The sequence below is a fragment of the Acipenser ruthenus genome, chromosome 9, assembly GCF_902713425.1.
Source record: "Acipenser ruthenus chromosome 9, fAciRut3.2 maternal haplotype, whole genome shotgun sequence".
NCBI lineage: Eukaryota > Metazoa > Chordata > Actinopteri > Acipenseriformes > Acipenseridae > Acipenser > Acipenser ruthenus.
In genome coordinates this window covers 14281223-14297309 of record NC_081197.1, presented here as the reverse complement: position 1 = coordinate 14297309, position 16087 = coordinate 14281223, and the positions used below count along the sequence as shown (strand labels likewise).

The 16087-nt window shown below is 39.7% G+C and overlaps 1 protein-coding gene across 2 annotated transcripts in view; it reads right to left on the bottom strand.

Moving 5' to 3' along the window:
• Nucleotides 1–3702: 3702 nt before the first annotated feature.
• LOC117405535 (relaxin receptor 2-like) overlaps nucleotides 3703–16087 on the bottom strand; it is a 41898-nt gene continuing 29513 nt past the window's right edge. For both annotated transcript variants that reach the window (XM_059030463.1, XM_059030464.1), the window contains 8 exons: nucleotides 15983–16054; nucleotides 15573–15644; nucleotides 15196–15267; nucleotides 14892–14963; nucleotides 13401–13630; nucleotides 9405–9815; nucleotides 8747–8965; nucleotides 3703–5556 (listed from right to left, as the gene is read on the bottom strand). In XM_059030463.1, coding sequence (XP_058886446.1) covers nucleotides 5303–5556; nucleotides 8747–8965; nucleotides 9405–9815; nucleotides 13401–13630; nucleotides 14892–14963; nucleotides 15196–15267; nucleotides 15573–15644; nucleotides 15983–16054 — 1402 coding nt within the window. In that variant the 3' untranslated portion in view covers nucleotides 3703–5302. The remainder of the gene's footprint in view (nucleotides 5557–8746; nucleotides 8966–9404; nucleotides 9816–13400; nucleotides 13631–14891; nucleotides 14964–15195; nucleotides 15268–15572; nucleotides 15645–15982; nucleotides 16055–16087) is intronic.

Genomic DNA, 16087 nt, shown 5'->3' with positions numbered 1-16087 from the left:
CCCTTCCTCTCCAAAACCCTCGAGCGGACTGTACACCGCCAGCTCTCTGCTTTCCTGTCCAACCACTCTCTGCTTGACCCTCTCCAATCTGGCTTCCGCTCTGCTCACTCCACTGAAACCGCCCTTCTCTCTGTCACCAACTCACTTAAGTGTGCCCGAGCTGCCTCTCTCTCCTCTGTCCTAATTCTCCTCGACCTCTCTGCTGCCTTTGACACTGTTGATCACTCTATTCTACTATCATCTCTTGCTGACCTGGGGATCTCTGGCACTGCTCTGGCCTGGTTCTCCTCCTACCTCTCCAACCGCACTTACCAGGTAACCTGGCGTGGAGCAACCTCCACACCTCACCCTCTCTTGACTGGAGTCCCCCAAGGGTCAGTCTTGGGTCCTCTCCTGTTCTCTCTCTACACCCGCTCCCTGGGCCCCCTCATCGCATCCTATGGTTTCTCATACCATTTCTATGCTGATGATGCTCAGATTTTCCTCTCCTTCCCCACCTCTGACTCCACCATCTCCTCCCGTATCTCTACCTGTCTGTCTGCTATTTCCTCCTGGATGCACTCGCATCACCTCAAACTCAACCTCTCTAAATCTGACCTCCTTTTCTTTCCCTCCTCCTCCCCCTCCTCTGATCTCTCTATCTCTGTTCCTCTGGAATCTACCACACTCTCTCCCTCTTCCTCAGCTAAAAACCTTGGAGTCACCCTGGACCCCTGCCTCTCTTATTCCCAGCACATCTCCACTCTGGCACGCACTTGCAGATTCTTCCTGAGCAACATCCGAAGAATCCGACCCTTCCTCACCAACTATGCTACCCAGCTCCTGGTCCAGGCCCTGGTACTCTCCCGCCTAGACTACTGCAACTCCCTCCTGGCTGGCCTCCCTGCGTCCGCCACCCGTCCGCTCCAGCTCATCCAGAACTCTGCTGCTCGCCTGGTGTTCTCTCTACCTCGCTTCGCCCACGCTACTCCACTACTCCGCTCGCTCCACTGGCTCCCGATCACCGCTCGCATCCAGTTCAAGACTCTTGTACTAGCCTACAGATGCCTTGATCAGACTGCACCCAGCTACCTCCAGACCCTCATCTCTCCCTACACCCCCACTCGACCTCTCCGCTCCGCCTGCACTAGAAGACTGGCTCTACCTCCGCTACGCTCCCCTGCCTCCCGAGCCCGCTCCTTCTCCACCCTTGCTCCGCAGTGGTGGAACGACCTTCCTACAGATGTCAGGACTGCCCAGTCCCTGACCACATTCCGGCGCCTCCTTAAGACTCACCTCTTCAAACAGCACCTGTAGAACTCCTCTGTTGTATCCTGGGACACTATCACCCTTCATTTAAATATGCTTTATTTTGCTCTTATCTGCCCCCTATTTTACTGCATTTAATCCTGTACCTCAGAATATTGTAATCTCCCAAGTGTTTAATCTGTAGTATTTTGTACTTAATCATATCCTGATGTAACTATCACTACTTAATCATATCCTGATGTAACTTTCACTATTATCTGCTGTATTATTGAATTGTGGTTTGTCACACTTGAGAATTATTGTATTTCTTGTTCTTATTGTATGACTTATATTGTAACACTTGAATGTATTTGTATTTGCTTGCGATTGTAAGTCGCCCTGGATAAGGGCGTCTGCTAAGAAATAAATAATAATAATAATAATAATAATAATGCACCACAAAGCTGGGCTTTATGGAAGAGTGGTGAGAAGAAAGCCATTGCTGAAAAAAACTCATATCAAATCCTGTTCGGATTTTGTCAAAAGGCATGTGGGAGACACAGCAAACATGTGGAAAAAGGTTCTCTGATCTGATGAGACCAAAATTGAACTTTTTGGCCTAAGCACAAAATGCTATGTGTGTCGCAAAGCCAGCACTGCTCATCACCCTGAGAACACCATCCCCACGGTGAAGCATGGTGGTGGCAGCATCATATTATGGGGATGGTTTTCATCGGTAGGGACTGGGAAACTGGTCAGGATTGAGGGCAAGATGGATGGCGCCAAATATAGGGAAATTCTAAAGGAAAACCTGTTTCAGTCTGCAAGAGTGTGGAGGGCAGTAGTGTGGAGTAGTGGTTAGGGCTCTGGACTCTGGACCGGAGGGTCGTGGGTTCAATCCCCGGTGGGAGACACTGCTGCTGTACCCTTGAGCAAGGTACTTTGCCTAGATTGCTCCAGTAAAAACCCAGCTGTATAAATGGGTAATTGTATGTAAAAATTAATGTAATTGTATGTAAAAATAAGTGATATCTTGTAACAATTGTAAGTCGCCCTGGATAAGGGCGTCTGCTAAGAAATAAATAATAATAATCTGTGGCAAGACTTGAAAATTGCAATTCACCAACGGTCCCCATCCAACTTGACAGAGCTTGCGCAATTTTGCTAAGAAGAATGGGCAAAAATTGCAGGATCCAGATGTGCAAAGTTGGTAGAGACTTACCCAAAAGACTCACAGCTGTAATTGCTGCCAAAGGTGCTTCTACCAAGTATTGACTCAGGGGGGTGAATACTCATGCAACCAACAAATGTCTTTTTTCTTTGCTTAACTAACTTTTGTGTCACAATAAAAAATATTTTGCACCTTCAAAGTGTTAAGTATGTTGTGTAAATCAAATGGTAAAAATACCAATTAAATCAATTTTAATTCCAGGTTGTAACACTACAAAATGTGGAAAAGTCCAATGGGGGTGAATACTTATGCAAGGCACTGTATCTGCCCCTCAATAATACAAACACAGTCACCAGTCCTGGGTGCGTGCAGTAGTGCTCGTGGTGGGTGAAACAAGTTTATTTCATGACAGTGGTGAAGTGTTGTTCCGGCTTTGTTGTGTCCCAAGGCGACAGCTACGGAAAAGTGTTAGCTGACAAACAAGACAATTACTAACAGACAAAACAAAACACTCACGAAACTGCTACATTCTCTGGGGTTTCTCTCAGTCCTTCTAGGTTAAAATGCAAAACCAACAGGAAGGAACAGACTGTGATTCTCCACCCCCTTTTATGCCGTCACACATGACCCCTTGGTAAACGAGTGCAAACGCCTCTGCACTCTGCGGCTGCCACGTTGTTTCCCTTCCACGTCAATGCGTTCTTGCAACAGAGTCTCGCCTTCATCCAAACTGCCCGACATCCCGACCCTGGGAAAGAACTGTCAGACCAGCCCGTCTAAAGAACTCTGTTCTTTACACTATTTTAATTCTTTACAATATTTCAATATTTGACATCTTTCATAAATGTTATAGTAGACAAATTGGATTCTGCCGTATGTCACTTCAGTTTCCCATTCATTTACCCTTGTTTAGTCAGGAAACTCATGCGATAGATTTATTAAAACATGGACGAGACAGCACTACTACATTATACATATTTTACACGACATTCTTTGGCCTTTCGAGATACCCCTGCCTATACATTGGCATGCAGATAAGCGGAGAGGCTGACCGTAGGGAAGCAATGGGCAGAGGGGAAGGATATGGGCACTCCCCATAAACATGCCCATGGAGCCCCTTATGCCTCCAACTGGCACTGCTGCTCGTCCATGCGTTCCTTTTCCATTTTTTTTAAATAAACCTGCAGTTCTTGTCTGAGTCTCCAGGGGCACTATCCTGCTTCTAACACCAAGTGTGACAGGGTAGCATCACGGCCCAAGTTGTTATTGACAGGAAGAGAGACTCAGAAGTAAGAAGCTACAGATTAAGCACTAATGTGCATGTTTATTTACAGAACAGACACATAAAACACATTAACAAATAAACAGGTGCAGTGGCCAAAACAAAAGGGCTACAAAAACTTACAAACATACAGGACAGGACAGCACAGCAACACACTCCTTCACATTTATATCACCAACACTGACTCCAACATTAACACCCGTGATTACCCTTTTTATACACCTGTGACTGGAGCCTAACTAATCATCACTTATTCAATTTACGGCTCCAGCCACATTCCCACATGCTAACCCAATATTCCCCCCACACACACATCTTATACCGACAGGAGAAATTCAGCTACTAAGAATTTGAATTGTTAAATGTATGCCGCGTTGACGTATATTAGGTTCAGGTAGCACTGCAATGTGATTTGAATCAAACAGTTCCTGGAGATTAGTTTCACTTTTTTACTTACATTCTAGTCTTTCTGTGCACACACTACCTCACTATAACGCCCTTCATTATAACGAACCTTCGGCTATAACGAACCTGACCCCTGGACCCCAAATTAAAAAAAAATCATAATATAAACACACACTGTCAACATCCTGGTCTGTACACACAGGATGCCACCTTCGCAATGAAATCAACTCTTTTGTCTTAATAAAAAGCACGCGCTGTGTAACTATGCCTCCGAAACAAAAATCATTTTATGTTGAACAAAGCTGGAAACTATATTGATAGTTTGAAAAAAGAATAATGCAGGCATATTTCTGTTGTGAACATAGGTTGTCAAAAAGCACTCTGTTTTTTGGCTTGTTCAGCAACCATGCGGCAAAGCAAAATTGATTAAAGAAAAAACAACAAAAAACTTGAGGATCTGATGGATTTTTCATGTTGGGTTGATTTGGAATAAAAGCTCAGTTTGGGATTCTTGCATGTTGGATTAAGATTTGGTACACTTTGAAACAATTCACGATTTTGAATAAAAGTTCAACTTCAATTTGGGATTTTTGATTTTTGTACTGCATTTTAATTCTTTAATGAATAGGCTAAAGCAAAGGCAGAATACTGCATACATGGGACGAACAGGTACTTTTATTCACAATCTCATCTCATTAACTTACTTGAACAGTTTATCGTTCATTTTGATTGTCATTTCGCTATAACGAACCCCTCGATATAACTATCAAAAGGCTTGGACCCTAACCTTTATAGCATGGCTGTACTGTGTTTTGAACAAAAATGAACAAAATATATTCATCTTTCAATGAAAGATCCCACAGATATATCAAACTTCTCCACCGAGGGAAATGTTTATTTTAACAAAAGTTAGTTAAAGGAACATACGTATCTATAAATTGCACCACTTGTAAACAGTATTGTCTTTAACTGCTATGAATTAGCTTCTACATTCACATTTTTAAGAGCTGATGTGCTTTCTTGAGTTGTTTTCTAGAAAGATGCTTCTCCCCTTGGCTGCTTCTTGGGTCCAGGAATCATGACACAGCTAGCCTGGAAAGTAATGGCACAGTGCAGATGAAACCAACCACCAGCAGTGTCTGGCTCATGTGCACCCCTGCTCCGTGGAGATGCAAAAAACGTAAAGTTTGTCTTTTCTTTTCTTTCAATATCTTTTGTCATCCACGTCTTGAATTCACCTCTCCGATAGATAATCGTTGCAGAACTCCTAAGGAAAACCTTGAACTGTCTGTATAGTTGCCTGAACTAGACAGACTTTTTCTGCCTTTTCTATGAGCTGAATTCCTCTGCCATGTGCACAGCAATAGTTCCACTTTCTCTCTGAAGAAACTTGTGGTCAGAGTATACAAGATTGGGTTGAGGGCACTGTTGATTGGGAGTATGAATATCACCACCCATGAAGTTATTGTTCCTAGATGAATAAAACAAACAAAAGAAAACAGTGAAATAGGATAGAGACCTGAGTACAGTTTCATTAAGACTTATTTTCCAATATAAAGATATAGGATATATACAGTAATTTTCTAAGCCTACCGTTTTGAAAATTAGCAAGATAACTTAGTTACTGTACTTCATAAATGAATTCCTTTAAGTTTGAAAGTGGAGAATGTACAGTAAGATAAAACTGGCACTTTAGCAAGGTCATTTTAGATTATATGCAAAGTAACCAGCAGCTCTCATGCAAATTGCACATCCACAAGTTCATATCAGAAATAACTGGACTGAAACACATACTGTGGTGGATTTTATATTAGTGTGCATCAAGACTAGTGTTGGAAGGAATGCCCTCACAGGTCAGTAGTACTATGAAGACCATATATTGTACCCTGCACAATAAAAGGCTTTGATTGATTGAAAAACAATTGATCAGTAATTTAGTCTATCTGAGTGCGATAGTAAAAACTTACTGGAAGGTATACCCAACATTTCACAATATCTCCAGAATGAAGAAAAGGACTGCAACATTTACTCACTGGTGCTTCCCTTTCCTTTTCCTTGCAGTACTATAATCGTACCATCTTCACAAGTAAGTAGATTTGTCTTATTATTCAATGCATTTCTTTCAGACGGTATCAGAAAACGAATATTGAAAAAACATATTTGTCTGAAAAACTGTCTGGCTTAGTGATTTAACTAGTGTATATAGTTAGTGTTTGCTGTTAAGACTGTTAAAACACATGCTGAAGAAAGCTAAAGTAATTTCCAATGCTGGACATGTTTTTTTTTTAAAACATTTATTTCAAATGCTACTTTATTATACAAAAAAATGCAATTAGTCAATCATAAAAACATGCAAACAAGAGTGAATCAAACAAACAAAGACTGGTACATCTTGACATTCCAAACAATCAGACACACATCTTCCCCCTTTCTTCACCTTTAAAAGCACGATACACTTATGTCTGTCAACTTCTGAAAAAACAAAATCGGGAGTGGGAGTAAGGGGGTGTGCAGTTGCCTGCCACAGGGCTCCCCTGGGTCCTAAACCCTGCTCGGTACAGATAGGGATTGCAGTAACCACACACCGGACATGAATTTTGCAGACATTAAAGATTTACTGACATAAGAGGGTTTAACAGTAGAGTTTTGAGCAAAATATGGGGAAAAATCTGTCCCGGGAGATGTCCAGGAGAAGGGTCAAAACGACGGGAGACTCCTGGTGAATACGGGAGAGTTGGCAGGTCTGTATACTTAACCCATCCTCAGCACCAGTGAATAAAAAGAAAAAGAAAACTCTCCATTTTTAGTTATCCCTCCCTCCCCTTCCCTTCCAATGAAACATTCAATTTAAAAAGAGCCAGGTGTGAGCCCTACCAACCCATAAAACACCTCAAACAGCAATTAAAAACAAGGTTAATATTTTAAGACTCACTTTGCCTAACTTCCAATTACATGTAAGCAAATATTTTCAAACGCTCAAATTACATGTAATTAAATATATGTATGTTACATAACATTTGTGTTGTAGTACAAGCTTGTAGTCAGTGCGTTACTTTGGCAGCTTCTATGAGTTCATATTCCTGTTTGTATAATCGGAAAAGGCATAATCAAGTTACTGTTATCTGGGAGAGTCAAGAACAAACGTTACCTGGATTGGTTTCACAAACATCAGTCTGGAAGGGGTTTTCTTTGACTGATCGGCCGGCTACAATAGCATTATGTTAATACTTTGTATTACTTGTAATTGTCTTTCAACAAAATTTAATAACACTAGCAAACAGATGTGATTAAACAATCAATAGAAAATGCCAAGATTAAAACCCCTATACAGTGTTCTCCCCCATTTGTTTTTGCTGTGTTTTGCCTTTCAGCATGCCCGCTGCGGCTTCGGCCCTTGTGTCTCCCTGGTGTACGCTGCGCATTGCCCAAAATAAAAATGAACAATGTGCTTTAGTAAAGAAATGTCTTAGTTAATCCTGCCATATATTCAATTTATCTTATTTTGTATGGCCTCCTTTTCAACTGCTCAGAGCTCCGTGTTTGAAGACTTTTATCTTTTCATCAAACCTCTTTGATATTCAGCACCCAACTGGAGATAATCTGGGCTAATAACCAAGAACCTTGATGTTTCCTCCCCAGTGTGAAAACATTTAATCAAAATCAACATCCATTACATGCTACTCAGTGGAATAATTTTCAAACTAAATCCAGTATATCAACACTACTGGATATCTCAGAAATCTAGCTCAAATATATTTTCATGTCTAGTTTGATTCCCTCCTTCCCTCAAGGAAGCTGGGGCTGGACATCTGGTGAAGGCTTTCCAGACTAAGTCATCATGACTGTTCCTCAGGAGTAAACATCAGGAATTTGCACAGTCTTACTGAGGTACCTGTAAATCTAACACCTACTATAAATCCTATCAGTCTGTCAAACTGACTCGCTTGGAACGGCAGCTTTTTACAGAATTCATGTTAGGGAATCCATTTGCATTACAAACGAAAGAGAAGTAATAGCCAATGTACACAAAAGTGCACTTCAGTGGGCTTTCTGTTTATTGTACAAACCCTAATTCTACATTTCTCTTTAAAACTAAATGTTATATAAAACACTAATTAATAGGCTAGAATTATGTAACATGGAGTTAGCAAATCCAATGCTATGTGAGTGTGCAAGCTAATGATAAAGAACATGACTCCAAGGTACTTTATTGCAGTAAATCTGGTCAGCATCCGCATCAATGGAGTCTATTTAAATGAACAGTGCACATCATATTACTGCCACTCTTTACATTGTTAACCTGATTCTTCACTGACCTCATTGCACTGTATTTGTATTGCTGTATACAGCAATGTTACTATCCATTTGTAATTCAATAAATCACCTCAGGGTGAAAATGCCATACAGGATTACTATATAGCTAAAGAGTGGAATTAGACCATAACAATCCCACTAAAGGCCTTGGTGTAAGCTTGTGATCACTTCCTGAATCTGACTACAATACCCATTACCTATATCAGCAAGACCCGTGAGATGTTTGGTGAACTTTTCTTTTGCAAGTTCAGCTAATTCATCTTTTTTGAGTCTTGGCGATGCCTAAAAACATCCCTGGTGTCTGTCCAACCAATGTACAGCACTTCAAAAAGACTCAGTTACTGTACCTGGAATCTCAACATCAAGCAGGGATAGTACTTTCACTAGGAAAATAGGTATCCAGCAGAGGGCATCAGAGAACACTATAAAGAAAAATCTGTTGGCCACAGCAACATCTGTGTGCAGGCGACTGCGCATCTCTGTGGTCTGCAGCCCGGTCTTGTAGATGGAGTAGAACATGCTTGTATATGAAAATACAATGATGAGGAAGGCAATCAGATTGAGACCTATGAGGATGCAAAGATGATAAGATTAGTTAAACGAGGAACAAACATGCAATGTCATTTTACAAGACAACCTTGACTGTACCATTCCAAGTGGAATTTCATTTACGATTAGCAGAATATGTATTTTCTCTATTCTTTACAATTTATGACATGTTGCATATATACTATAGCAGACACATCAGATTCAGCCGTATCACTTTTCAGTATTCCATTCAGTTACCATAGGAACGCAATGTTTTGTATATTTGTAGCTATTGTTTTGTAATTCATATATTTGCCGCCATTACTTTTAATTCTAACCCTTAAATAACGTATCATGTGACTTCAACTACATTCATTTGGTAAACAGCTTCTGTCGTGGTTTATAATAATAATACCCACTTTGTCACTGTTCATTCCTTCCAACAGTACAGAAGCAGCACATTCTTTAGCTACGTACCTAGAAATATTCCTGTCGAATACCCTTTTGCAGCAGGTTTTTCCAGCCGGTCGGAATGAAGTGGAAAACAAACTCCATTTCTTCCGTAATAATTGCCAAAGAGGTCCTCGCTCAACAGTGGGATCACAGCAATGAAAAAGCCAAATACCCAAATCATTGCCAGCATTATCACCGTCTGCCATTTTCCTGGTCGAATGTTGTTGAATGGGAAGACTATGACCAAGTATTTTTCCAAAGTCAGGTAAGTGAGTAACATAACAGAGACCTCCGAGGACAGCATTGCTAAAGATCCTATAATGCGACACTGCAGGCTCTCCATCCAGAAATGGGCATGTTTATTGTACTCCCCACGGAACTTCACATCAAACACCCCAACAAAGAAGAGGTACACCCCCATCAAACAGTCAGCACCTGTTTTAAGAACACAGAATGTTATGGTATCGCCTAAACCTGTTGGAAGTTCAAGCAACATAAACAAATTATCCAAACATTCAGATTATTTATTATCCAAATTCCATCTCTGACATGTCTTCTCTTGATGATCAGTTTCAGTCACAATGGCAAGAGCCCTTCTGGCAGACTTTGATAGAGGGTTTATAGTCAGCACTTGTTAGCCGATGCTTCTGTATTCCAACACAGCCCAAATTACTGATTTTTCAAGTCTTTCCATTCCCAATTTCTCAGGACAGCAATCCCGCTCTACCTACGATGGCTTTACACCCTAGTGACAGCGTTAAGGCAGGTGTTTATAATTCTGTTCAACCTCTTTTATCCCTGTGCAAAAAAAAAAATCACTATTTTCCTTTCAACCCAAGAGTCACGGGAGAGTGGTGGAGTTGTAAGAGAGTGGGTACACAGCTGCAGCCTCGCAGTACTAATTGGCTAGCGGGTAGCGAAGACATGGGAATGGGTTAATTTCACAGCTTCGAGGTCACAGGCGCAGCTTGCCTGCTGTTAAAATTGTTGAAATAAAGCAGGGACTGACAGCTACAGAAAGATTACGGTGATGCTGGTATCCTAAGCCATCTGAATTTAAGAGCTTAGTAGACCTTGTTTTATTGATTATTTACTGATACAGATACACAAATCCATGAACAGATAAAGTTAACATGCTTAAATTATAGTTTACTGTACTAAATGTTTAGCCATTCCCTGTGTTTAAGCTAAAATGTGATGTCATCTACTAAGAATTTGAATTGTTAAATGTATGCTGTGTTGAAGTACATTCTGTTCAGGTAGCACTGCTTCAGGAATCTGATTTTAATCACACAGTTCATGGAGATTAGTTTTACTTTTGTGTTGTGGAAAAAAAACACAACAGTACATAAAGTTGTATTTATGTTGAAATTAAATTGGCACAAGTCTAAGAAAAATGTTTTATGCTTACCTTAATATTACTGATCTTTTGTGTGTGTGTACATATATATATATATATATATATATATATATATATATATATATACACACACACACACACATACATAGTGGTTTGTATTCACTCCCCTGCAAAATTTTCACATTTTGCTGGCACCTGAGCGTACTCCACAACGCTTTCAAATTAGACTTTACATGTAGAATCTGCACAAACTACTCCACATTGATAAAGTAAAAACAAATGCATATAGAATATAAATAAGTAAGATTTACAGGGAAAAACACATTGATCTCAGTTGCATAAGTATTCAACCCCATTGCTACTGCAGCCCTAAATCAGCTCAGGTGCAAATTATTTGTTTGAAAGGTTACAAAATTAGTGAAATGGTTTCAGCCTGTGTGTACTCAAAGTGGTTTAACTTGTAGATCATTTCCCTCAGGTAAAGACTGCAACTGTCAAGCTGCAACTCACATAGTGATCCAACAATGCAACCATGATGACCAAGGAGCTTTGGAAACAAGTCATGGATAAAATGGTAGAGAGGCACAGAGCAGGAGAAGGTACAAGAACATTTCAAAGGCGCTGATTATCCCTCTCAGCATACTGAAGTCCATTGTTAAGAAGTGGAAGATGCATCATACCACCCAGACACTACCCAGATCAAGTAGCCCTCCCAAACTGAGCAGCCGGGCAAGCAGGAAACTGGTTCGGGATGTCACTCTGAAGCCAACATTGACCTTGAGAGATCTGCAAAGTTCTGTGTCTGAGATGGGAGTCAGTGTTCACACATCAACAATAAGCCGGTCCCTACACAAAGCTGGCCTGTATGTGTGGGAGGTATGTAAAATACCCACCCCCATATTTTTTTGTTAAAACAGTATATTTATTTAGGCATTCAAGTTATGTTGGGTGAATTGCAAAAGCTTTTATAAGAGTGTGGTTTGCTGGAGGACAGTGCAACTGCATCAGTAGAGGGAGCTACAGGATTGCGTAACAACTACTGCTCCGATCAGTTGTGTAGGCTGCCTGTAATCGGAGAGATACTGATAATATGGCGCTGTACTAAAGCAATGCATTTTATGATTTTCAGGTAAGCAAACCGGCCCTAATTAATCGCTGTTATCGTTGAAGTTGTTAGGAACATGTGAAGTAATAGAAATTCGGTTTATTTGAATAAATAAATGTTTACACACACACAATATTCTTACCGCATGGAAGACCGCATGGTTCTTATTAGCCTGCACTTAGATTGCATGAATGATAAAAGGCCTTCCTTTTCATTTGCTTGTCTGTGTTTGTTTTGCCAGTTTATTTTAAATCCTTAATGAACATGTTCTAATGTGATTAGTTGCATCATTATAGAGTTTGTGGTTATCTAGAATCTTCGCCGATTAGAACGAAGACGTTCGTGTTGAAACTGAAAGTAAAGCGTAACAACTACTGCTCTGATCAGTAGTGCAGGCTGCCTGTAATAGGAGAGATACTGATAATATGGCGCTGTACTAAAGCAATGCATTTTATGATTTTCAGAAATAAACGAAGAGGTTTCTTTTCTACAACACACTTGAGTCGTCTTTATTTCAAGTGTGTAACATATGGATGGGTGGAAAGAAAGAAGCCATTACTCAAAAAGCCTCATCTTAAAGCACGTATGGAGTTTGCGAAAAAGCATGTAAATGATACTGCAGACATGTGGAAAAAGGTTTGGTGGTCAGACGAAACAGAAATGGAACTTTTTGGCCTCAATGCAAAGCGTTATGTTTGGCGCAAACCCAACACAGCGCATCACCCAAAGAACACCATCCCTACTGTGAAGCATGGTAGTGGCAGCATCATGTTATGGGGATGTTTCTCATCGGCAGGGACTGGGGCACATGTCAGGATAGAAGGGAAAATGAATGGAGCAAAGTACAGAGAAGTCCTTGAGGAAAACCTGCTGCACTCTGCAAGAAAGCTGAAACTGGGATGGAAGTTCACCTTTCAGCATGACAATGACCCAAAGCACACAGCCAAAGCTACACTGGAGTGGCTAAGGAACAAAAAGGTATAGTCCTTGAGTGGACCAGTCAGAGCCCCGACCTAAATCCAATCGAAAACTTGTGGCATGACTTGAAGATTGCTGTCCATCAACGCTCCCCTATGAACTTGACAGAGCTTGAACAGTTTTGTAAAGAAGAATGGTCAAATATTGCCAAATCTAGGTCTGCAAAGTTGGTAGAGACCTATCCCAACAGACTCACCGCTGTAATTGCTGCCAAAGGTGCTTCCACCAAGTATTAACTCAGGGGGGTGGGGACTTATGATCTTTCAGTTTTGTATTTTTAATATATAACTTTTTCCCCTTAACAGTGTGGAGTATGGTGTGTAGATAAGTGGAAAAAAATCCTCATTTAAATGCATGAAACCCTGAGGCACTGACGCAACAAAATGTGAAAAAAGTTCAGGGGGTGTAGACTTTCTATAGGCACTGTATATATAAAACATTGACAAGACTGGGCTGCAGAAGACTTTTGCCAAAGAGGAAGTATCTGTATCTGTGAGTAGCCCTTCACATTAAGCAGTCTGCTTTATAGTCTAACCCTCCTGTACATATATATAAATTACAAAAAGTGTATACTTACAGCATAAGACTTTGATGCACATAGCATGAAGATTGTTCTCAGCTCTTACAAAGGACCTCATGCAAATTACAAATACATTGCCAAAGCAGGTGATGAAAGCTATGACCCAGACTGACACTCTGAGAATTATATTAGCCAGGAGGTCCTCAAATGAAGAAATCCCATCTGTATTTGGCTTGCATTTCCGAACATGAGGACTGTAGGAGCAATACTGAAACTTCTTAAAATAGCTGAAAAGAGACCATCCGTACATTAAAACATAACATTACCAAAATATAGCTGTTATTTAATAACCTAGTAAGAAATAACTTAACCCTTTCAGTTGATTGAGACTAGTTTTGAAACATTACCAGATACATCTGCACACACTATTTTGAACAAGAATGAATAACATATTTTTTATTGCATAAAATAATAATAATAATAATAATAATAATAATAATAATAATAATAATAATAATAATAATAATAATAATAATAATAATAATAAGCCGCAGATGCAGGTAGGAGTTAACCAAATCGTGCTTCAGTGAACCTTACTGGTTCAGCGCCAGATGAGGGCAGGTGCAGATGACCCAGGCTGGGCCTCACCTAGTAGCTTAGAAAAATCTGTTGCTTAGGTTTGCCAGATTCGATTTGGGTATTTCAAATTGGGAAAAAATAGCCAATTGGTCATGGATGGCTTGGTGGTGACATCACAGACCAGGAAATAAACACAGGCAAAGTACTGCGGGGTGAGTTGCCACTGCACTCTTTTTTTTATTAAATTAAATAAATCAAACAAACAAACTAACAACTTGTACACAAAACAAAAGGCACGTTGGCCAAAACAAACACAAGGAAAAGTAAAACAAGTACCGTGCTGGTGCAAATCCTGCACGCGTAACAACTGTCTTCTTAGTTATTTATGTTCCTCTTTCTCTCTCCTCTCTCCTCTCTCTCTCTCTCTCTCTCTCTCTCTCTCTCTCTCTCTCTCTCTCTCTCTCTCTCTCTCTCTCTCTCTCTCTCTCTCTCTCTCTCTCTCTCATCAACCACAGCACTCAGCTGCTATACTTTTTATACATGTGGCCATCCTCAAGTTAGCAAACAATTAACCAATTTGAAGACAGCCACATTCTGCATGTGTTATTGTTGGCAGAGAAGATAATTGTCTGCTTCCCTGCCAACCCAAAACCCACATTAACAATAAGAATAATGCATTATTTTTAACACAAAATACATTAAAATAATAATAATAATAATAATAATAATAATAATAATAATAATAATAATAATAATAATAATAAACACAGGGGCAGGGTGTACCCCATCACAGGGTCTTTTCAATTTCCATAAATGACAGCAGATCCTCCCTGCTATTTTACACATTCTTACAGAAAGAAATAGTCTAGACTCATAACCTTGGTACACAAATGGCCCTGTTTTAAGCATCTGTTTTAACAGTGGCACTGTGTAGGAAAGACCAGTAACAATCTCAATAACAATACCTACATGTGAGACAGGTTCTTCATGGGCTTAAACATTCTGGTTTGGATATTTAGAATTTCAATTCCTTCTAGGACTCTGGGGAACAAGAAAGAATAATTGGATAAGTATTCACAGTTTCCCATCTCATTGCTAAGCATTTCTCTGTGTCTTTTTTGCAGTAATAGAGAGGGGATGGTCGTGTACAATCTTTGAATTTGTAAATTAGTTTGAATTAGTATCATTCAGCACACCATATCTAAGACTGTGGACCCAAATCAGGGACTGGGAATGTGCCTAAAATTATAAGCAGGTTTTTAGTTGTACTTACAAGGACTGGAGTTGGCTCAGATTCTCAAACTGATCAATGTGTATATGACTAAGAGGATTGTCTGACATATTCCTGTAAAGAATAAACAGATTTTGACAACCATGTTATATAGATATATACATAGATGCATAGTATACAGCTGGTAAGAAAGCATATGGTAAGGTGCTGGGTTTAAAATATGAATCATGTCAAAAGTGTACAAAGGGGCCAATGGTTAAGCATATTAATGTGATAGCTCAGATAGTCAGTAGTCCAGTGACATTAAAACGGGTCATGAGTATTGGGAAAGTCAACATGTCATATTAGGGAACAGACACACAAATAAGACAAACAGATTCTGTATATAATGTTTGTATCTAAGTTAACATATAACTTACAATATCTGAAGGACTTCTAAATCTTTAAAAATATCGTGACTCAGTTCTAAAATCCTGTTGCTTGACAAGTCTCTGAAACACAAATGACATGATCTGCATTTCATTGTAATTGTTTATGGAACACATCATTTATGCAACATATCACATCAATGTCTTATCTCTAATGAGAAGGTCTCAGTAAAATAGAGTAAACAATGGATTTTCCGATGACTGAAGTTTGACCTAACTAGACCCAATGTGTTGCAGTACATTGGATAGAAAAGAAGTAATGGTCGTGCCATTTAAAATGCATTGCTTCAAAAGTGCTTGTTCAGTAAGCTCCTAATACACCCAAGCAAATATTGCATAACAGTAGTTATGTTATGTCTTGTAAATACTGAAAAAATATACACAATAAAGGGTTTTCTTACAACTCTCCAAGCTTTTTCAGTGGTTGAAATGCATTTTCAGTAATTACAGAGATTTCATTTTTACGCAGTGACCTGTGAAAGATAAAAAAAAAAATTGCATTCATG